The sequence below is a fragment of the Vulpes vulpes genome, chromosome 2, assembly GCF_048418805.1.
Source record: "Vulpes vulpes isolate BD-2025 chromosome 2, VulVul3, whole genome shotgun sequence".
NCBI lineage: Eukaryota > Metazoa > Chordata > Mammalia > Carnivora > Canidae > Vulpes > Vulpes vulpes.
This window is the reverse complement of record NC_132781.1, coordinates 18,875,873-18,898,439: the sequence shown is the minus strand read 5'-3', so window position 1 is coordinate 18,898,439 and position 22,567 is coordinate 18,875,873. Positions and strand designations below refer to the sequence as shown.

General features: G+C 37.3%; 1 protein-coding gene across 15 annotated transcripts in view; it reads right to left on the bottom strand.

Moving 5' to 3' along the window:
- Window positions 1-22,567, bottom strand: part of GPATCH8 (G-patch domain containing 8) — a 119,567-nt gene that overhangs the window by 9,164 nt on the left and 87,836 nt on the right. For 6 of the 15 annotated variants that reach the window (XM_025986911.2, XM_025986915.2, XM_072747022.1 and 3 more), the window contains 3 exons: window positions 15,068-15,211; window positions 11,565-11,601; window positions 986-1,035 (listed from right to left, as the gene is read on the bottom strand). In XM_025986911.2, coding sequence (XP_025842696.1) covers window positions 986-1,035; window positions 11,565-11,601; window positions 15,068-15,211 — 231 coding nt within the window. The remainder of the gene's footprint in view (window positions 1-985; window positions 1,036-11,564; window positions 11,602-15,067; window positions 15,212-22,567) is intronic. The other 9 variants (XM_025986912.2, XM_072747025.1, XM_072747026.1 and 6 more) reach the window with 3 other exon arrangements.

The following is a 22,567-nucleotide window of genomic DNA, read 5'->3' as shown; positions in this document are numbered from 1 at the left end:
ATAAAACACTTGTAGTACCTGCATTTCTAGTTAGGACAGCATACCATTTGCTTTATGGGGCAAAATTAAATGATTTCAAGAGCAATAAGCAAATTTTAGAACACTAGGAGGAAAGAAAAGGGACTATTTAATCACCTGCTCCTCCAGGATGCAAAACTAGACAAACAGAACATGAGATAAACTGTAATAACACAAGCCAAAGAGAACAGAAAGGGGTTAGGCTAGTACAGAAAATTACCCAGGTGTAAGATCTTAAAAAGCAATGTACAGCTTACATGGGGAGGTTATTTGAATAAAAAATAACAAATAGAAAGCACACTTTTATTTCACCATAAAAAGGTGCTATTATTTCTTTTCAGCATGAAGAGTTTTCCTGTGACTATCAAACAAACCGTCTTCCAATGCTTGCATGTTCAGAGCTCACCAGTCTGACCACTTGCATTTGGTCAGTCTGCTGAAATCAGAGAGTAATATACATAGCTCTTTCATTCCTTCATGGCCCTGAGAGGAACATCCAGGGGATGAGGAGGGAGAATAGAGATAAGTCAAATAATTTATTACTTAAAATCCTGATAGAAGAATGGGCTTTTCATTCTCAGAAACTCTATATAATTTTCCTTAAAACAAAACAAAACAACAATCAAAAAAGAACAGTGCTAAGACACACTGGTGACAAAGTCCAGACATATCTGCAATGAAGACAGAACTAAAATTATTTCCAACACACTAGATAATATAGAAAACAAACCAAAACAAAACACATACATTAGCCTATGCTTTTACAATAGCATTAGGAAAAGGAATTTGACCCAATATAAAGTGGACATTGCTTTGTGGAAGGGCATGATGTTCAACAGACAGAGGAATTTTCTTATCTAATATTTATGAAATGTGTTTTGAATATTTTTGAATTGGGAAGGGAAAAGGGTGGAAAGACACACACAAAAAAAGATATACAGCTAAAGACACTAGTAGAAAAACTCACTCTTGTGATCTGGGCTCCCAAATTAGAAGGATTTGCTTTCAATACATCAGCTGAAAATGTCACATCACAAAGAAAAAAAAAGTAAAAATAAAACAAGAGTGGAAGAGAAAAAAAAAATAAAGCAAGCATTACTACACAGGCTCTCTTAGTGAATCTGCAAACTATTATACTGAACAATCGGGGACAAAGCCATCAACTCTAAAAGGGTTAGGGAGAAGGGAAGCACCTGTACAACACATATATGTGTACATACACACAGACCAACACAGTAATCATCTCTCCTAGATAAACAGACCTAACTGCATTCGGGAAAAATAGTTAACAGAACTTCAGGAAAGACCATTTGTGACCTAAAAACAGTCTATTTTCATTTACATTTATTTTGGGAATGTTTAACCAAAAGAAGGCAAAATATTTTACTAAAGTTGGCTATCCAGAATTAAGGTTTTTATAAAAACCACTTCAAAATGGAGAATCAACTATTTTCAGTAAATATGAATTCCAATTTCTTTTCAAGGAGTATGAGGCAGAAAGAGCCTGTCAGGACTATTATACAATTATTTCAGGTGACAAACCTAGATTTTTTTTCTATGCCAAACGTTTACCAAGTTTTCCAGCCAAAATTTAAATTCAACATATCTTTCTCATACCTGTCATTTTCTCTCTCACCACCCCAGAGGCCTGCAAAATCTCCCTGTGCCTCATTACTTCTTTCCTTCTTACAAATATTTCATTACTTTTAGGAGTTATTTCCCAAACTAAACGACACTGTTTAAAAAATAATGAGTATTTTACCAAAGCCTGGAGTTTCTAGGCTAAGTCAGACATAGGAGGTTAGGCTTTCTAATCATTCAGCAACCACATGGTACAACCTTAAAGTTGAAGGGATACAACCATGTCCATATCATTCTTAAGATGCCCTATCTCAAATTCCTACCACAACATAATCGGAAGTAGAGAGGGAAGATAATGGGATGATACCAGTGAAACAAAGCTGAGTTGCAGCCCCATTCTAGGCAAAACTATATACCTATATAGGGTGTAGCAAACATTTCTAAATCACCTTTACAAACTTTATTTTTAAAAAGATTTTATTTTTAAGTAATCTCTACACCCAATGTGGGGTTTAAACTCAAACCCCAAGATCAAGAGTCACATGCTCTACCAACTGAGCCAGCCAGGTGCCCCTGCCTTTACAAACTTTAAAGTCTAGCGTCACAAATGTAAAACTGGGAACCCCAGAAATTTTTTTAAATTTATTTTTATTTTTTTTGGAACCCCAGAATTCTAACCCAAACTTTACAGGGCTTGGCAACTCTCCCAATCTTGAAATGTTTGAGGTCTCTTAGATCTAGAGGGCATTTTGAGGATAAAAATGGATTCCTAATTCCAAGTTTCTCCTTCCTACCCAAGGTCAAACTAAATTCCCCTCACAGTCTCAACTCAGGGCAGCCCCGGTGGTGCAGCGGTTTGGCACCGCCTGCAGCCTGGGGTGTGATCCTGCAGACCTGGGATCGAGTCCCGAATGGGGCTCCCTGCGTGGAGCCTGCTTCTCCCTCTGCCTGTGTCTCTGCCTCTCTCTCTCTCTGTGTGTCTATGAATAAATAAAGTCTTAAAAAAATAAAGTCTCTACTCATACCTCAAATTTTTCTTCTTTCTGAACTTAGTACTTTGTTAAGCACTTATCTGGCAACCATCATTTTGCTCTGACTATACCTATTTCTGACTTTCAGAAAGGCAGTGTTTATGTTGTTTCAGAGTCAGAAAGACTTGCGTTCAAATTCATTAATTACCAGGCAAGTGATTTCATCTCTCTGAGCTCCAGTTTCCCCATTAGAAACACAGGACCATTCTGACACTATGAGGGTAAGTGTCAAGATAAAGTTTTTCGTATGTCAAAACTGTTCATATTCCTCTCCCTTTTTATTAGGGGCAGAGATTGTCGCTCATCTTTTTAAATTTTATTTTTTAAGTAATCTCTACACCCAACGTGGGGGCTTGAACTCATAACCCCGAAATCAAGAGTCCCATACTCTACCAACAGACCTGAGCTCCCACTTTTTTAAATCTAAAAAAAATTTTTTAAATCTAAAATTTTTAGGTAATTTCTACACTCAACGTGAGGCTCACATTGCTGACGTTTATCATCAACCCTGCAGTGCATGGAACAGTATTAAGTCTACAGAAAGCATCTGGTAAATAATTTGGCTTAAATATTGAATCCAAATATTGGATCCTTGATTTTTCCTCATTTGTAGTAAAGTTTGATATGAAATATTTTTTCTTTTTTAGAGAGGGAGAAAGCAGGGGGAGGGACAAAGGTAGAGGGGGGAGAGAGAATCTTAAGCTGGCACCTTGTCCATTATGGAGCCCAAGGCAGGGATCGATCTCAAAACCCTGAGACTGTGATCTGAGCTGAAATCAAGAGTTGCTAAACTGAAATCAAGAGTCGAATGCTTAGCCAACTGAACAACCCAGGGGCCTCTGATACGAAATACTTTTGTATCTCTACCAGAGACATAGGTTAACATTGTGTGGTTTTCCTAGCTATTATTCTCATCTAGTAAAGAAGTCTTATTCTTTAGAATCAAAAAGATTAAAATGTTAACCCCTTACTTCTGGATAAAATTAGGCCAGGGGTACCTGGCTGGCTCAGTTGGTAGAGTATGCCACTCTTGATCTTGGGGTCATGAGTTTGAGCTTCATGTTGGATGTAGAGATGATGATTAGACAGAGAGAGAAACGTAAGTAGACTCCAGGCACAGCGTGGAGCTGACACAGGGCTCAGTTTCACAACCCTGAGATCATGACCTGAGCTGAAATCAAGAGTCAGATGCTTAACCGACTTAGCCCACCTAGGTGCCCCTAGAAATTACCTTAAAAAAAAAAGAAAAAGAAAAGAAGAAAGGCCAAATAGGAAAAAAGATATTAACCAGAAAGTTCTCAATTTCCTATATAAAAGGTAATTTTTATAAAGGTAAAAGTCCCTAATTCAGCATCAGGTTTTCTAAAGTTGGCTATTTTATTCTAAAAGCCTGTCTCGGGCAGCCCTGGTGGCGCAGCGGTTTGGCGCCGCCTGCAGCCTGGGGTGTGATCCTGGAGACCCGGGATCGAGTCCCACATTGGGTTCCCTGCATGGAGCCTGCTTCTCCCTCTGCCTGTGTCTCTGCCGCTCTCTCTCTGTGTCTATGAACAAATAAATAAAATTAAAAAACAAAACAAGGGATCCCTGGGTGGCGCAGCGGTTTGGCGCCTGCCTTTGGCCCAGGGCGCGATCCTGGAGACCTGGGATCGAATCCCACGTCGGGCTCCCGGTGCATGGAGCCTAGCCTGCTTCTCCCTCTGCCTGTGTCTCTGCCTCTCTCTCTATCTCTCTGTGACTATCATAAATAAATAAAAATTAAAAAAAAAAAACTTAAAAAAAATAAATAAAAGCCTGTCTCATTAGCAATTGCATGTTCATATGAAATTACGTGTCCTATACTTTTATTTTCCTCCTAAATTCTAAAGAGGAACACAACTTCAGATAGCTTCTAAGGTAAGAATAGAGCAGCAACACACCTGCTGTCAAAGATACGGAGCTCCCATAAGGAGACTAAATATTATCGATGTGTTATCAACCCAAAAACTTTTCGAAGGCTGAGCAAATTTCATTCGATACTTAAAAATAGGTTAGATTCCAAATGGGGACACAGACTGAGTGGATATAATTAATCATTTAAGCTAACTCCAAAGCTACCATGTCCTTATCTCTGAAAATTATAAAGTATGCTTTCTCAAGTGTTGCTAATAACTTTCCTTCTTCTTTGAACTATTAGTACTTATTAATAAAATTTAAGCCATACAACACCTTTTTAGCTGGACAATATTTAAGGAAAAGGGAGACTAATTCCCATTCAAAATGAAAGGGTTTGAAGATCCTGTTCTGAAAAACCAATAGTATGTTTCCCAAAAAAGTACATACTTTTGTGGCAAAGAACAAAATGGTCATTTCTCACTGATTCTCAATCACATGATAGCTGGCATTTCCACTAAATTTCCGAAAAGACCAATACAGGTGGAGACAGACCTTAACAAATAATCCAGCACCTGAAATACCCAAATAACCATGGCTTTTTGGGCTAAAGACCCCTTCAATGTAAATGTCATGCCAATTCTTAAAACATAGCCTAAATAGCGCTGTGTTGGCAGCAAAAATGTGTACTCCAGACATAAATTCCTGCTCCACTGTCCAACTCTGAACAAATTAAACCAGAGAAATGAGAATCTGGTAAATCTTACCAGGTTTTTAATGTGGGTGATAGATATGCCCATATTATCAATAATGTGGGATATGAATAGCAAGGAGTGGCACTGTGTTTGACCTGGGAATGAATGAGACAAAGATATATCTGCACACAGTTTTCTCTAATAACAAAACATGGGTCTGAATTAATAAAATATTTTTATATATCTTTTGATGGTACTCTTTTCTTTTTCTTTTTTTTGATGGTACTCTTTTCTAACAAAAATTGATGCTGTAATTTTTTTATATTTGATTTGGTATAATCTAGGAATAAATCTCTTTCTCAAGTATTTTAAATCTAGTATCTCAATTCAAATAAAAACAGGCTACTGTTTCCAGATGAAGGGAATTTCAGACATTGGAGAATAGAGAATATTTCCTATTGCCATTAAAAATCCTATGTTCTAGGGATCCCTGGGTGGCGCAGCGGTTTAGCGCCTGCCTTTGGCCCAGGGCGCGATCCTGGAGACCCGGGATCAAATCCCACGTTGGGCTCCCGGTGCATGGAGCCTGCTTCTCCCTCTGCCTATGTCTCTGCCAATCTCTCTCTGTGTGACTATCATAAATAAATAAAAATTTAAAAAAAAACTTAAATAAATAAATAAAAATCCTATGTTCTAATATTTAGTCAACTCTAAAGAGAAAACCTGATTGTCTCTTTAGGGTCAAAAGATTACCCATGGTTTCCTCCACTTACCAAACAACCCCACTCTCCCAGAACAGGGATCAAAACTTACTCTTCCTTTGTACTAACCCTGCATTGCACACACTGTTGTCTATGGCACAAAAGAGATGCTCAATAAACATTTATCAAATTGGTTTCAGTTTTAAAATGAGTTGCTGGGAAAAGGAACACATACAAATACTTCATGGATTATTTGTTGGTTATAAACAGAGACAGGAAACAGCGAAGAAACTGTATGCACCTCAATCTCTTCTTCTGGTTAAGTATAATGCAATACACACACACACACACACACACACACACACACACACGCCCCCTTTTTAAAATAAAATCTGCACCCGACATGGGGCTCAAACTCACAATCCTGAGATTAAGAGTTGCATGTTCCACTGACTGAGACAGTCAGGTTCCCCAATCCAGGTTTTTCTGAACCTCAGCCACTCGCTTTCCCCTGTCATCAATTCTGCATATCCCAAATCCATGGCTCCTTCTCCCCAGTTTCCTGCCTCTTTCTCATGACACAACATTCATCTCCTCTCCATTCCCAAAGTGGAGTAAATTATGCTCTAGCTATTACTTGGCCAGGTTACCTGGATACAAGTCTTGATGTTTGATACTTCTGAATGAGACCATCCAGAACAACACACCATGTGGTGAGGAAAGAAAAAGACCAGGAAAGAACAAAGAAAGCCTCAGTATTAAACTACTCAGGGAAGGAAAACTGTAGCTGAATGGTTAAGGAAATTCAAGTTACTGGGCATTAGATGTAAACTCTTTCTTTTAGCACATGCTTATGAGTAAGTGATGACAATAAATTTTATTAAGTAACAGAGAAAAACAAATGTTTGGTAACAAAACTAAAATGCTGATTATAGATCTGAAAAAAAAATCAGACGGAAATAGAGCAGTATACATTCTTTTTGCTGGCTAAGAGTAGTCCTAATTAGTCATCTGACAGTACTTACCACTTATGCCCCATTATTTTGCAATACAATGCCTATTAATATCATTTGGTGAATATCAAATAAATATGTTACAAAATTGTTAATCATCTTGATATGTTCAGGAATTCAGCAAAAAGCCTTAAAACCTGGTGTATTTTTACAGAACCAGGTGTGTCTGCTTTAATTTTTTTTTCCACACACACACATACTATGTACATACAATAATCACCATCACCAAAACTTAAGCTGGATAATGAGGTTTTAAAAATAAATTTTATTGAGATACAATTCACATAGCATAAAATTCACCCATTTAAAGTGTAAAATTTAATGGGTTTCTCAGAATTGTGTAACCATCATCACTATCTAATTTTAGAACATTACTCCCAAAAGAATCTCCATGCTCATTAGCAGTCACTCTCCATTATCCCTTTCTACCCAGTCCCTGGGAACCTAATATATGTTTCTTTATAGATATGTTTATTCTAGACACTTTATATAAATAAAATCATACAATATGGCGGGGTGGTTACTCTCAGTATAATATTTTTGAGGTTCGTGTATGTTGTATTTATCAGTAATTTATTCCTTTTTATTGCTGAAGAATATTCCATTGTATAGTTATACCACATTTTGTTTAACTATTCATCAGCTGATAGATATATGGGCTGTTTCCACTTTTTGAATACTATGAACAATAATTTTTGTGGGGACATATATTTTCATTTCTCTTGGGCATATACAGGTCATTTAGTAACTCTATATTTAACATTTTGATGAACTGCCAAACTGTTTCCCCGAGGAACTACATCATTTTACAACTCCACTAGCAATAACAGGCACGTTCCAGTTTTTTTTTTTATATCCTCTCCAGCATATTACAGTGTCTTTCTAACTCTGGCCATCCTCATAGGTGTGATATGGCATGCCACTGTGGTTTTGTGGATAATGATTTTTAAATATAACTATATTATGGGGCACCTGGGTGGCTCAGTAGGTTGGGCATCCAGCTCTTGATTTTGGTTCAGGTCATAATCTCAGGGTTGTGGGACTGAGCTTCACATCAGGTTCTGAGCAGGGAGTCTGCTTAAGTTTCTGTCTCCCTCTCCCTCTGTTTGCACCCCTCCCGCCCTAGTGTGTTCGCTCTTTCAAATAGATAAATCAATCTTAAAAGATACATATAACTATTTAGCCCTCCTGATCATATCTGGAGGCAAAGGTCTGCCCTCTTTGTAAATATAAAGGAGCATAATTCCTAAGAACTACTTAGGCCTATAGCAAATGGAACAGCAGCATCTCGGTTCAGAGATCTCTGATCAGGACTGTCACTCAGACCTATCATTGTTTCTTAGGTTGTTTTACCTTTTCAGACTACAATAGAACATAGAGCCTAATGCAAGAATCTTTACCACAGTGCATCACTGTGATAAGTATAAATTGATAAGTATAAATGTATAGGGGCAGAAAACAGGCTGAAAACTGCATAACATAAATAAGGTAGAATCATTTTTATTCATATTGGGAATGTGTGCCAAGATGAAGAACAGTTAGAAATTTCTATGAAGAAAATGTAGGGTTTACCAAAAAAGTTCCCAAAGGATCTGTTTAGGGTTACCTTGCCTGCTCACAAAAGCAGAATTTTCCTAAACAGAAACAGAGTTTTCCAAGGTTAACTAGGTTATGAGAGGTGGATATAAGAAGTTTATTCCCAACAAAAGCAGAGGTAGCAAGTATGTAAGATTCAATAAGTGAAAAGGCTCAAAACATGCTCAGTTTTTGGAGGATGAATCAAATGATGTCAATTCTTTTATATTAAGCAGAACAGTCCCCAAGAAAAATAACATACACGGTAGTACAAACTTTCATCTCCTGTTACAGGTTATTTAAATAAAACTACAAGATGCTCAAATTCTTTTCATACTTGCTTTACTTCTCTAAGCATAGTATCTTCAGAAGTAAATTATGCTGTTTAAGTCAATATTTATGAAGCTTTCGGATTCATAAATACGTTATGGTTTTCCTTATCTATTTCACACCTTTGCCATAATTTACAGTTTTCTAAGGATAGAAATTCCATAAAATATGAAATACAGAAGATGTGTAGAATATCTTCACTGGTATCTAATCTTAGTGGTTTCATTTCTTTTTTCTTTTTTTAAACACTTTGAGAGAGAGAGAGAGACACATAATGAGAGACAGCATAAGCAGGGGGGAGAGGGAGAAGCAGGCTCCCCACTGAGCAGGAAGTCCGATGTGGGGCTCGATCCTAGGAACCTGGGTTCATGACCTAAACTGAGGGCAGATGCTTAACGGACTGAGCCACCCAGGGGCCCCTTCTTTTCTTAAATTATTATTATTATTTTAAAATTATTATTTTTAATGTAAACTCAATGCCCAATGTGAGGCTCAAACTTACAACCTCCAGATCAAGAGTCATATGTTCCACCAACTGATCTAGCCAAGTGCTCTTGTGGTTTCAATTCTTTATTTTTTCTTATTAATATAGCATTTATTTGTCTTTCCTCTGTCAAAGGTTTCAATTCTTTTAGAAGAGCTGATTTTCTTTTTTATTTTAGCTCTGGAATTATTTCTCAATTTTATTTATTTTTTATTGTCTTTTAAAAACTTTACTCTGTTTCCCTTGCACCAAATATCAAAGAAACACTGAAAAAGGGAACCCAGTCTGAATTTCCTCAAATCTGTAGTGCCTTGCCAGAGGTCCAACTGGTTTTGATGTGCTTATTGTCCTAACACTCTCCCTATGTACCAGAGGATCAAAAGCAGGAAAATATCCTAAGAGGCAAAAATGCAACCAGTAAACAGTGAAACGTCAAGTGAAAAGTGCTCCAAGTTTGAATGGAGTCCATGTGAAGTCTAAAAATGTTCATTCCTTCCATCACCAAGGAATTTCTCAGAAACACTTCAATTCAGAACCTATTTCATTTTTGAGTAATGAAGAAAAACTAAAATTTCTGTTCCATGGTAATATGCATTACCAGATACCGTTAACAGTCAACCAAAAGTAAGCAATGCTGTCAAAAAGTAATTGTATCAGTTTAGACAAAGTTAACTAAATTATGCAGTAACAGATTCCATTTTGTATAATTCAGAATAGAGCAGTCACTGATAAAACCACTACTATTATAGTTGAAACAGACCTTGGTACTAAATGAGAGTTCAGTCTTTTCAAAAAACACAAAAGGAGTTTCATATTGAACTGATTTTAGCAGAAAGAAAAGGCAGGCCGAAAGCATTCTTTCCTCTAAGACACCGACTCTTTCTACAAGTAAAAAGAATTTCTCAAAGCTGCTTTAAAGCACCAGATTTTGAGAACTGGATCAGACTACGGCAGATAGTTTTGAAATTGTAAAGAAGTTGGACCCACACTTAAAGAGGAGTAAGGAGGCAGCTTTTCAATGTGCTACTTCCCAATGTCAATTAGAATTCTGAGGTTAGAAGTCTGTGTGGAGACAAATGGCAGGTACAGGCCTGGGTCACAAACTCAAATGTTTATAGATTTGACAGTTAACATAATGAGTCACAAAAGGTGATGTAAGAGAAAAGATAAAGTGGAAACCACAGCTAATTGAAGAGTGAGCATTGCGCCTTTCTGAAGAGATAGCAACTATTCAGCTTTAGCCAACTATTATATTAAAATGTAGGCCCAATGTTCTTAGGTATTTCAATTTTTCAAGATAAGACAAAGTTTGAATTACATAGGATCTCATTTTTAAAAACTGGGGACCAAGATTAAAAGGAAAAAATCTAATACTTATGAAGGCCAGGCAACATACATCTGTGGGACAATTTGTGATCTCTGATTTATGTACTGGAGGCTGGCTGGTAAGGAAGAGCCTTGGTGGCACAAATAAAAGAAAGTGAGGTTGGGAGAATCCTGACTAGGTAAAGAAAGCAAAAAAACAATAGCAACAAAAAAACAGTGTTAAAATAAGGCACTGAGTATTATTACTGTGTTGCTACAAATTTACCTCTGAGAAAGAGAATGCTTTTTGCAGTTTTAAATTTAGACCCTATGATAAGCTCAAGAAAATTATTTCCGTGGTCATATCCACTAGTAGACATGTTTTAAGATACTCAAGGTGAGAAGGCAGAGATGGAAAAATGTTTAGTTTCAAAGTAACTCTGAGTACAAGCCAAGAGGGACAACAGATGGGTACTAATATTTATTAAGCACTGAGGCATATCAGGACTAAATTATAAAAAATGAATCAGATTGGGTTATCTCTTGAAGAATGGAGAGGCTTTCCCTTCAAAATGTATTGAAATTATCCCCTTAAAATGAGGGTTAAACTGCTAAAAAGAGCCAAAATGTCTAATGAGTTTTTTCATCTTTGAAGATTAGGCTGGGTCTTAATATTTGCGAGTTAATGACTTTCTTCACAAAACTCTTGGAAAATTTGAGAAAAACTACTGTGTAGTGAGAGGCACATACCACTCCAAAATCACCACAAATGAGGGTGACCATGTAGCCTTTTTTTTGAGAGATTATTCCTGCTTAATAAAGATAAGGGTGTGCTCAGAATCCAGTCTATACTAGTAGTTTACCATTATCATGATAGATTATTTCTCTGGAAATTTTTAATGGTGAAAATCTGATGGAAAATGCGAACTAGGGATTACTAATATAGGGTTGAATGTACTTACCTATTATCTCAGATTCATAATAATCCTGTGTGCCTTCCTGGAAGACAAGACAGGGTGTCTTTATGATTTTGAGCATGAATTTGGAAAATGGTAGGTCCATTGTATGGTAAGTTTATGTCCATCAAAGAGGAATAAAAAACAGGACCTACCTCCTCTTAGGGATTATTTAGCTGTGTTATACCAAGGGCAATTAAAGGCTCCTTAGAAATTCTAAGTACAGGGAAGAATAGAACTATAAAAAATTTAGTACTGTGCATTTTCTTGTTTATATGTTTTTAGCATTGTTTCAAGATTCTACTATTTGTGCTAAGAGAGCAATATAAAGAAAGATGAAAAAGCCTACATTTCAACCAAATAAAGAACACTCCACTAAAAACAAACAGAACAACAAACTCATACCAACTCTGTTCTTTTTTTAATACCTAAGATGGGCTTTTGATCACGGTGAAGAAATAAGCTCACATGCATTCATTAATCATACCAGCTAAAGATTTCTTCCCAGACCAAGGATCACAAACATATTTCTATATTAATGGAAAGGCAGTCCATGAATTCCCTATAAGAAATCCTTATGTTTTTATTTTCATTTTGATGATAATGTTAAAAAAAAAAAGTAATAAATGAGTATCTGGGATCATCTAGATGAGTACTTTATAAATGTTTAGAACATAACTGGGGACTTAAAACGATAGTGATTCATTTGTACCAAGCAAAGGCGAAATGATATCACAATATCATATACATATTTGAGAGTTTTTCAATAGTCCTAACAGAACAGCGTTTCTCAACCTTAGTATTACTGATATTTTGGGAAAGGTAATTCTTTGTTGCAGGGAACCTTCAAGCGCATTGTAGGATGTTTAGAAGGACCCCTGGCCTCTACCCACTACATGCCAGTAGCACCATCCCCCTAATTGTGGTAATCAAAAATGTCTCAAGGCAGCATTCAATGGTCCTTAGAAGACAAACTCTCCCCATGTGGAAAACCAGTGCAAAAGAGAAAAGTGGAGAACTGGGTCATTCCAAGGCACACAGGAAAACAAACATGTCAAATTCAAATGAACCAGAACTGTAACAATTACTACTACTCTCAAGTTGAAAGCAACATCACTAAAACATCACTCATCATATTAATATTGTCAATGTGCAATTCAATAATTCTGTACTTCTGCTCATACTTAATTTGTAAATCTGTTGCTTTGATAAAAATTTTTTTCCCCTTTAAGGAGCAATCTAAACATTGTTCAGTCTGAATTAAAATTTTCCTGATTTATCTTTTCCTAAATAGAAACTATTCAAATTTCTCATTTACTAAGAAGTAACTTTTTTAGGGATGCCTGGGTGGCTCAGTAGTTGAGTGTCTCTGCCTTCGGCTCAGGGCGTGATCCCGGGGTCCTGGGATCGTGTCCGCCATGGGGCTCCCTGCGAGGAGCGTGCTTCTCCCTCTGCCTGTGTCTCTGTCTCTCTCTGTGTCTCTCATGAATAAATAAAAACCTTGAAAAAAAAAAAGTGACTTTTAAAAATGTCCTTTTGGTGCCTTAAAGTTTCTTTTAGAGTCTTCTAATTTGTCACGATTTTTATTTTTATTTTTTGTTAAAGTAAACTTTACAACCAAGGTGGGGCTGGAACTCATGACCCTGAAATCAAGAGTCACATGCTTGACCACCTGAGCCAGACAGGTGCCCCATCAGTCCGTCCTTTTTTTTTTTTTTTCCCCATCAGTCCATTCTTAATTGAAGACATTCTCAAAAACCCAAAAAGGCAGTCATATGTTTAGATGTTAACTGTCTTAATTCTATAAAAAATAACCCCCAAATCTGAATTATATATACATTGATAAGGTAGAAAAGTTACTGAATAAGCAGTATTTGCTGTTATAACTTTTTTCTTTACACAGGACTCTTTGGAAAAGATAACTGCCAATATATCTTATCCATATATATCCTAAATTTCTCTTCTTCAAATTAAGCAGAACTGACAATATAGTATAACAATGTCCAAAGGTGTATAAAAGTTCAAAGTCTGTCTTGAATACAACTCTATCAGTGGAAGAATCTTAAAATAGTTAGATGAGTTAAATGTAGAAGAGATTGTTACAAAAAGTATAATAGCTCACAAACTATCCTTGTGCTAGTAATCAAAGCTTGCCCTTTACCTGTGCACTGAAATCTTATGGTTGGTTGAAAGATGAAGCAAAGGTTAAAAAAAAATGTTGGTTCAACAGATCCACTTAAGAGAACACTCCAGCAATGCTCATAAATCTTCCAAGTTTAACAAATATGACTACTATACCTCCAAAGACCTAGCAAGTTCTGCTAAAATCACCCAAAATCAAATGGTTCCATGTCAGCCTGGGTGGCTCAGCGGTTTAGCGCCGCCTTCAGCCCAGGGTGTGATCCTGGGGACCCGGGATTGAGTCCCATGTCAGGCTCCCTGCATGGAGCCTGCTTCTCCCTCTGCCTGTGTCTCTGCCTCCCTCTCTCTCTCTCTCTCTCTCATGAATAAATACAATCTTAAAAAAAACAAAAGCAAAGCAAAAAACAAAATCAAACGGTTCCAAAATTCTTTAAGAACTGTGCTTTAGGGCAGCCTGGGTGGCTCAGCGGTTTAGCACCGCCTTCAGCCCAAGGCGTGATCCTGGAGACCCGGGATCGAGTCTCGCATTGGGCTCCTTGCATGGAGCCTGCTTCTCCCTCCGCCTGTATCTCTGCCTCTCTTTCTCTCTCTCTCTTTCTGTGTCATGAATAAATGAATTTTAAAAATCTTAAAAAAAAAAAAGAACTGTGCTATAAGATTTAAAGATTCATTTCTTCCTTTTAAAAAATCCTACCTCGGGAATTACTGCTACCTTCTTTATGTCTATTACTAGTTAGGTATAATTTTATTTTCTAAATATGAAAATCAAATGAAAGCAAAAAAAAAAAGACTTCAAAAGAAAGTATAAATCACTTTTGAGCAAGCTCTTAAAACATGCAGCATCAGAAGTTTTTATTAAAGTTAAGACAGCATCTAATTCTGTTTTTCTTCTCAAATATTTATCTACCTTTGAAGGTATACCAAATAACAAAGTGACTTACTGATAGGAAGTAGTAGCCAATAAAGCATGAACTCCTACTTATAGAAGATGAAGTGACCAGCAACTGGGAGATCAGCAATTGTTCAATGTTTAAAATGTTCAGAAAGAGAGACCAAAGGAAACAAAGCTCCTAGTGATCCTCAGTTGAATTACCAGATTAAACAAAAATGCAGGAATCATTCAAAGGCATAAACTTTTAGTAATATTTATGAAGCTCAAAATTCTTCACTCTACATAAATTCTTGGAAAGGGAAGGTCTGTCAGGACTTCTGTCACTGAAAAAAAGTCAAGTAAGTCAGATGGACCTCAGACAAAGACTGGCAGATATAAGAAAGCATAGACATGAAGCTTTGGGTACATTTATAAAGTTTAATAGTTGTAACAACAAATAAATTATCCTCTTCTTTGTTAGCAAGTAATTCCTCACCTGCTTGTGTGCATGATCATAGGAGTTGATATGGTTGTCAAATTCCTGATGTTTCTGATATTGCTTATCACAGAGTTCACAGTAGAAGTTGGCTCTGAGGTCTTCCAATGCTTTGGCAATTGCCTTCTCTTTGTCAACATAATCCTATAAGAACCACAAAATACAAACAAAATGAACTTGGCAGAATTTTTTTTAAAGATTTTATTTATTTATTCATGAGAAACACAGAGAGAGAGAGGGCAGAAACATAGGCAGAGGGAGAAGTAGGCTCCCCAGGGGAGTCCAATGTGGGACTCGATCCTGGAACTCCAGGGTTACACCCTGAGCCAAAGGCAGAAGCTCAACCACTGAGCCACCCAAGAGTCCCGAACTTGGTAGAATTTTAAATAAATGTTATAAGGAGGGAGTCTTACCTGAAGAGAGAACAGGGGGCTTATTTAGTGGCACCAGTAAAAGCCAGATGGAACACAAGACACAATTTGGTGGGGTAATTTGTGTGGAGTGGTACAAAGAGCTGTCTTCAAATAAACATTCAAAAAGAGTTTTTTTTTTTTTTTTTTTTAAAGATTTTATTTATTCATTCATGAGAGACAGAGAGAGAGAGAGAGGCAGAAACAAAGGCAGAGGGAGAAGCAGGCTCCATGCAGGGAGCCTGGTGTGGGACTCAATCCTAGGTCTCCAGGATCACGCCCTGGGCTGAAGGCGGCACTAAACCACTGAGCCGCCTGGGCTGCTCCCCACCTTTTTTTTTTTTTTAAGAGTTATTTATGTATTAGAGAGAGAGAGAGAGAGAGAGAGAACACACCCATGCATGAGTAGGGGGAGGGAGAGGGAGAGAATTAGATTCCCTGCTGAGTCGAACCCTAAGACACAGGGCTTGATTCTAGGACCCTGATAACATGAACAGAGCCAAAACCAACAATCAGACCTCAACCAACTGACCTACCCAAGTACCCCCAAGAGGAGTTTAATTTTACTTTGCCTTTTGGCATTATGGTGGCATCCCCTACTCCTACCCTTGGCTAAAAAAAATAAATAAAACACCCAACCAACCAGAAATAAAAAACACAATTTTTTAAAAAGTAGGTTCCACATTCACCGTGATGCCCAATGAGGGACCTGAACTCACAACCCTGAGATCAAGAACCGAGCTGAGGGCAGCCCCGGTGGCCCAGCGGTTTAGTGCCACCTTCAACCCGAGATGTGATCCTGGAGACCTGGGAATGAGTCCCATGTCAGACTCCCTGCATGGAGCCTGCTTCTCCCTCTGTGTCTCTGTCTCTTTCTCTGTCATAAATAAATAAATAAAATCTTAAAAAAAAAAAAAAAAAAAGAACTGAGCTGAGATCAAGGTTGGACACTTCAACCAACTGAGCCATCCAGGCATGCCAAAACACAATTTTTATTGCACTGTAGAAACAACAGAAGTATAATCCTTAAAAGAGGCAATAAAAAACAAAATAAAGCAATCATCATCTCAAACTAAAATCAGGGCTGTGATGGGCAAGGGCTCTCCTTAGGACATATGGTGACACTGAGGCTTGGCGTTTTTTTTTTTCTTTTTAGGCTTGGTGTTTGAGTAAGATGGGGGAGCTAGACCAGAGAAGCCTCATTAATAAACGAAAGGATCTCTAAGTGGGCTAGAGAGTACCCAAGGACCTCTGTGTCTTTGCAGAGGGAATAAAAAATACTCCCAGAAAGCATCCTTCATTTTAGCCCTTTAACATTTTCCTAGATTAAGACCAAGAAAACAGGGGTTACAATCAAAGATTACTACACATGAAAGAAAATAAATCTATCTACAAGTGAGAATCATAGGAAACAAGCAATGGATTTAGGTGACCCCAATCTCAAATATTGGAATAGTCTGTTATAGAATATAAAGCAACTATAAAATGTTTAAAATATAAAATGGGATTACAACAATGAGCAAACATAAAACATATTTAAAAAACCAGGCAGACTGTAGGGGCACCTGGCTGGGTTAGTTGGTAGAGCACGTGACTTTCAATCTTGGGCTTGTGAATTCAAGCCCCATGTTGGGTGTACAAATTGCTTAAAAATAAATTTCTTGGGCAGCCAGGGGGGCTCAGTGGTTTGGCGCCACCTTCAGCCCAGGGCCTGATCCTGGAGACCCAGAATCGAGTCCCGCATCGGGCTCCCTACATGGAGCCTGCTTCTCCCTCTGCCTGTGTCTCTGCCTCTCTCTGTGTCTCTCATGAATAAATAAAAATCTTAAAAAAAAATAAAATAAAATTCTTTTATAAAAAATCTTTAGGGACGCCTGGGTGGCTCAGTCAATTAAGCATCTGCCTTCAGCTCAGGTCATGATCCCAGAGACCTGGGATAGAGCCCTGCATCGGGTTCCCTGCTCAATGAGGAGTATGCCTCTCCCTCTGCCCCTCTCCCATGCTCGTGTGCTTACTCTCTTGCCCTCTCTCAGATAAATAAATAAAATCTTTTTTAAAGATTTTATTGACACAGAGAGAAAGCACAAGCAGGAGAAGCAGCAGGCAGAGGAAGAAGCAGAGAAGCAGGCTTACTGCTCAGCAGAAAGCCCAACTAACTCAGGCCCCTGGGATCACAACCTGAGAGGAAGGCAGACACTTAACTAAGCCACCCAGGCGCCCCTAAATAAAATCTTTGAAACAAAAAAACCCTAGAGGTGCCTGGCTGGCTCAGTTGGTAGAACATGTAACTTAATCTGAGGGTTGTAAGTTTGAAGCCCTATGTTGGGCGTGGAGCCTACTTCAAAACAAAAAACAAAACAAACAAAACAAAACAAAACAAAACAAAACAGAAAAAAAAAAAACCTAGGCAGACTGCAGAAAGAACTAAATGAGACTTTTTATAACTAAGAAACCTAATTGTAAAAAAGAAATGAAAAAATTCATCAGGGATCCCTGGGTGGCGCAGCGGTTTGGCGCCTGCCTTTGGCCCAGGGCGCGATCCGGAAGACCCGGGATCGAATCCCACGTCGGGCTCCCGGTGCATGGAGCCTGCTTCTTCCTCTGCCTGTGTCTCTGCCTCTCTCTCTCTCTCTCTGTGACTATCATAAATAAATAAAAATTAAAAAAAAAAAAAAGAAAAAAAAAAGAAAAAATTCATCAGCTAGTTAGATGATAGATTAAAAACACAGACCAGGGCAGCCCCGGTGGCTCAGCGGTTTAGCACCGCCTGCAGCCCAGGGCCTGATTCTGGAGACCCAGGATCGAGTCCCACATCGGGCTCCCGGCATGGAGCCTGCTTCTCCCTCTGCCTGTGTCTCTGCCTCTTTCTCTTTCTGTGTCTCTCATGAATAAATAAATAAAATCTTATAAATAAATAAATAAATAAATAAATAAATAAATAAATAATAAATAAATAAAATAAATAAAATAAAATAAAATAAAATAAAATAAAATAAAATAAAATAAAATAAAAACACAGACCAGATATAGCTCAATATGTGTAAGAGGGTGTTTGGGTGGCTTGATCAGTTAATAAGTGTCTCACTTTTGATCTCAGCTTAGGTCTCGATCTCAGGGTTTTAAGTTTAAGCCCCCACCTCAGGCTCTGTGCTGGGCGCGGAGCCAACTTGATTTAAAAAAAAAAAAAAAGATAGTAATAATAATTTTTTAAAAAATATAGTAGGAAAAAAAATAAAAAAAGATAAAAAAATAAAAAATATAGTAGGGAGGTAAAAATGTTCTGGAATTAGACTGTAGCAATGGTTGCACAAACTTATGAAAGATATTAAAAACAATTGGACACCTTTAAAAGGTGAATTTTATAGTATATAAATTATATCTCAGTTTTAAAAAGAGGTAATATGAAAAATAAAATAAAATAAAAAGAGGTAATATAAAGAGGTAAAACAAATTGAAATTACTTAGAATGTGGCACAGGGACAAGGAAACATAATATGAAAAAGAGGTTTAAGGAGCCATGGAGAATAATTATATTAACACGAGTATAACTGGAATCCCAGAAGGAGAATAGAGCATAGATGAGAAACATAATTGAAGATACAAAGGCTGAGGATTTTTCCAAACTAGTAAGATATAACTCAACAGATACAGGAAGCACAACGTACACCACATAGACCAAATAAAAATATGCGCCTAGGCACACTGCAGTGAACCTACAAAGGGACCAAAGACCATCAAATCATAAAATGTCAAGAAAAAAATTAAAGATCACCCACAATCAGATTGACAGATTAAAAAGTAACAGAAGCTAGAAGACAGTGTGCTTCAGTGTGCTGAGAGAAAATATATTTTATTTGTTGTATACCAAAATGACCTATTTTTCAGAGTTGAAGAAACGAAGGCATTTCCAGATAGTTTTACCAGCCAAAAAGATTCATTAAAAAGAACCTTCCTAAAGCAGTATTTCTGAAATCACAGGTTTTGACTCACCAATGGGTCACAACATTAACATTTAGAAGAGTATAATAGGCATGAAAAAGGGGAAAAATCATAAAATATGGAGTGTATTTCACATAAGGGTAAATACTGTCTTGTAAAACTTTTGTTTCAGTTCTAAATGGTTGCAATATTAAACCTATTTCTTACCGTAGACCTGAAAGTCACTGTATCCTTAAGAATGTATTTTAGGGAAGAAGGAAAATGACATCAGTGAAAAGGTCTGAAATCTCAAAGTAAATGGTAGGCAATAAATATACATTTATTATAAATATAGAATAAATATATACTTATTATATAAATATATTATATATATAATAACAAAAACACCTAGTTTACAGGACTGAAAAAGGATAAAAGCAAAATGCTAGCTGACACAGCCAAGTATAACAAAAGAGGGAATTCAAAGTTTTTTTTTTTTTTTTTTTTTTTGGAATTCAAAGTTTAAGTGTTCTAGAGTTCTACTAATTGAGATAGAGTTAATTTTAAACTTTGTTAGACTTTGTTAAAAAAATAAGCATAATTTATATTAAAATTCCAAAAGTAATTATTAGAATAGAAAGAGTAAAGGGGGGAAAAAGGTAAGAAAACTTCAATTTTATAAAACTAAGACATACCAGAAAAATCAGGAAAATAGAAGTAAAAAGATAGACTGATAAGTAATCACCAGAAACATAAATATACTAAAAAACTGCCAGAGGGTTCCCTGGGTGGCTCAGCAGTTTAGCGCCTGCCACCTTCAGCTGGGGCGTGATGGAGTACCACATCGGACTCCCTGTCTGTGTTTCTCATGAATAAATAAAATCTTTAAAAAAAGAAAAAAAGAAAAAAAAAAAAAGAAATGCATGCTCTGCTGACTGAGCCAGCCATGAGCTCCATCTTTTTTATTAGACTTTAAGGCAAAAAGCATTACTTGAGACCATGGCCAATTATGAAGTTAAATACCAGGGCCAATTATGAAATTAAATATTAAGAGGCTATTCTCCACATAAATTGCACTGCTAATCTGAAAAGCCAACATAGATATGTTGGTTATCCACTGATCTTTATGAGGTTTTGGTTCAAAACTGTAAGACTGACCCAAAAAAAGGTGGTCCAATTTGCCTCAGCAGTTCCACTTAAAAACTAGACACCAAAACAAGCTAAGTACAGCTGAACATTGAACATCATGGTTTTGAACTGCATGGATCCGGTTATATGAGAATTTTTTCTAATATATATATTTTGGAGATTTGTAACAATTTGAAAAAACAGATAAACCACGTAGTTTGGTTTATACTAGACCACAGACTATTTAAAAATATTTTAAAAATTAAACAGTATATCGTTAATGCATAAAATACATGTAGATACTAGTTTAATTTATCATTTACGGGATCCCTGGGTGGCGCAGTGGTTTAGTGCCTGCCTTTGGCCCAGGGCGTGATCCTGGAGACCCGGGATCAAATCCCACGTCGGGCTCCCGGTGCATAGAGCCTGCTTCTCCCTCTGCCTATGTCTCTGCCTCTCTGTCTCTCTCTCTCTCTCTCTCTCTCTGTGTGACTATCATAAATAAATAAAAAAAAATTAAAAAAAAACTCCACATTAAAAAAATTATAATTTACTACCATAAAATATATATAAATCTATTATAAAAAGTTAAATTAAAATTTAGGGGGATCCCTGGGTGGCTCAGCGGTTTAGCGCCTGCCTTTGGCCCAGGGCATGATCCCGGAGTCCCGGGTTTGAGTCCCACATCGGGCTTCCTATGGAGCCTGCTTCTCCCTCTGCCTGTGTCGCTCGCGCTCTCTCTCTCTCTCTCTCTCTCTCTCTCTCTCTTTCCCCCCCTGTCTCTCATGAGTAAATAAATAAAATCTTAAAAATTAAAATTTAAAGGCATTTGGGTGGCTCACTCAGCTAAGCATCTGACTCTTGATCTCAGGGTCATGAGTTCATGTCCTGAGCTGGGCTCCACACTGAGCATAGAGCCTACTTTAAGAAAAGGAAAAAAAAAGGAAAAAAAAAAAGGTAAGTTATCAAAACTTACACTTACAGACCTTTAAGGCACCAGTGGCAGGGAGAAGTGTAAACAAATGTAAAGATAATGTATTAAATCATAATTGCATAAAATTAACTGTAGTACATGCTGTACTATAGTAACAATTTAATTTAAGGTCATCTCTTGTTGCTACTGGGGTGAGCTCTAGTATCCACTTACATAGTTGTGTGATGCTAATCATCTGCATGAGCAGTTCTGCTCTCTAGCAAATTTGGTATTGCAATAAAAAGTGATCTCTCCCACTTCTTTTGTATTTTTTCATCACGTTTAGTGCAAAATTGTAAACCTTGAATCACACCACAGGACCAAAGAAAGTGCCATCAGTGCTGCTGGAAGTGCTCACAAGCAGTTGCTTGATATAGACCATAGATTCACATCTGCAACAATGGCTACCTGCCATTTCAAGATGGATGAATCTTCAAATATAAGTGTAAGGACCACTGTGGGGGGAAAAAAAAAAAGAAAAGAAAAGAAAAAGAAAAGGAAATCCATGAAGCTGTTGCTGCAGCTATATTAGCAGGTGCAAAAATCTTGCACTTTTTGTGTAAAACCATGCATTCATTCATTGAGAGGGGGAGTTAGGGGGTTGGGGAAAGGGAGGGGCAGGAGAGGGAGGGGCAGAGGGAAAAGGAGGGAGAAGGAGAGAGACAATCTTAAACAGACTCCACACCCAGCACAGAGACCAATGTGGAGCTCAATCTCGCAATCCTGAGATCATGACCTGAGCCAAAAATCAAGGGTTGGACACTAACGGACTGAAATACCCAGGCACCCCATTTTATGCAAAATCTTTTAATCTCATATTGAAAATGCAAATTTTTTGTGGGTTTAGGATTGCTATTAGAAAGGAATATGTATAGACTCTGATAATGTTCCAAAAAAGTCAAAGGGATTACACAACAACGTACAGCAAAAGGTGAAGGGTCTAAAGCTGGAGAATTAAATGCCAGCAAAAGAATGGTCTGATAATTTTACAAAGAGGTTTGGCTGAAAAATGTCAAGATAACAGGAAAAGCGGCTTCTGCCAACTAAGAGGAGCAGATAGTTCCCAGACGC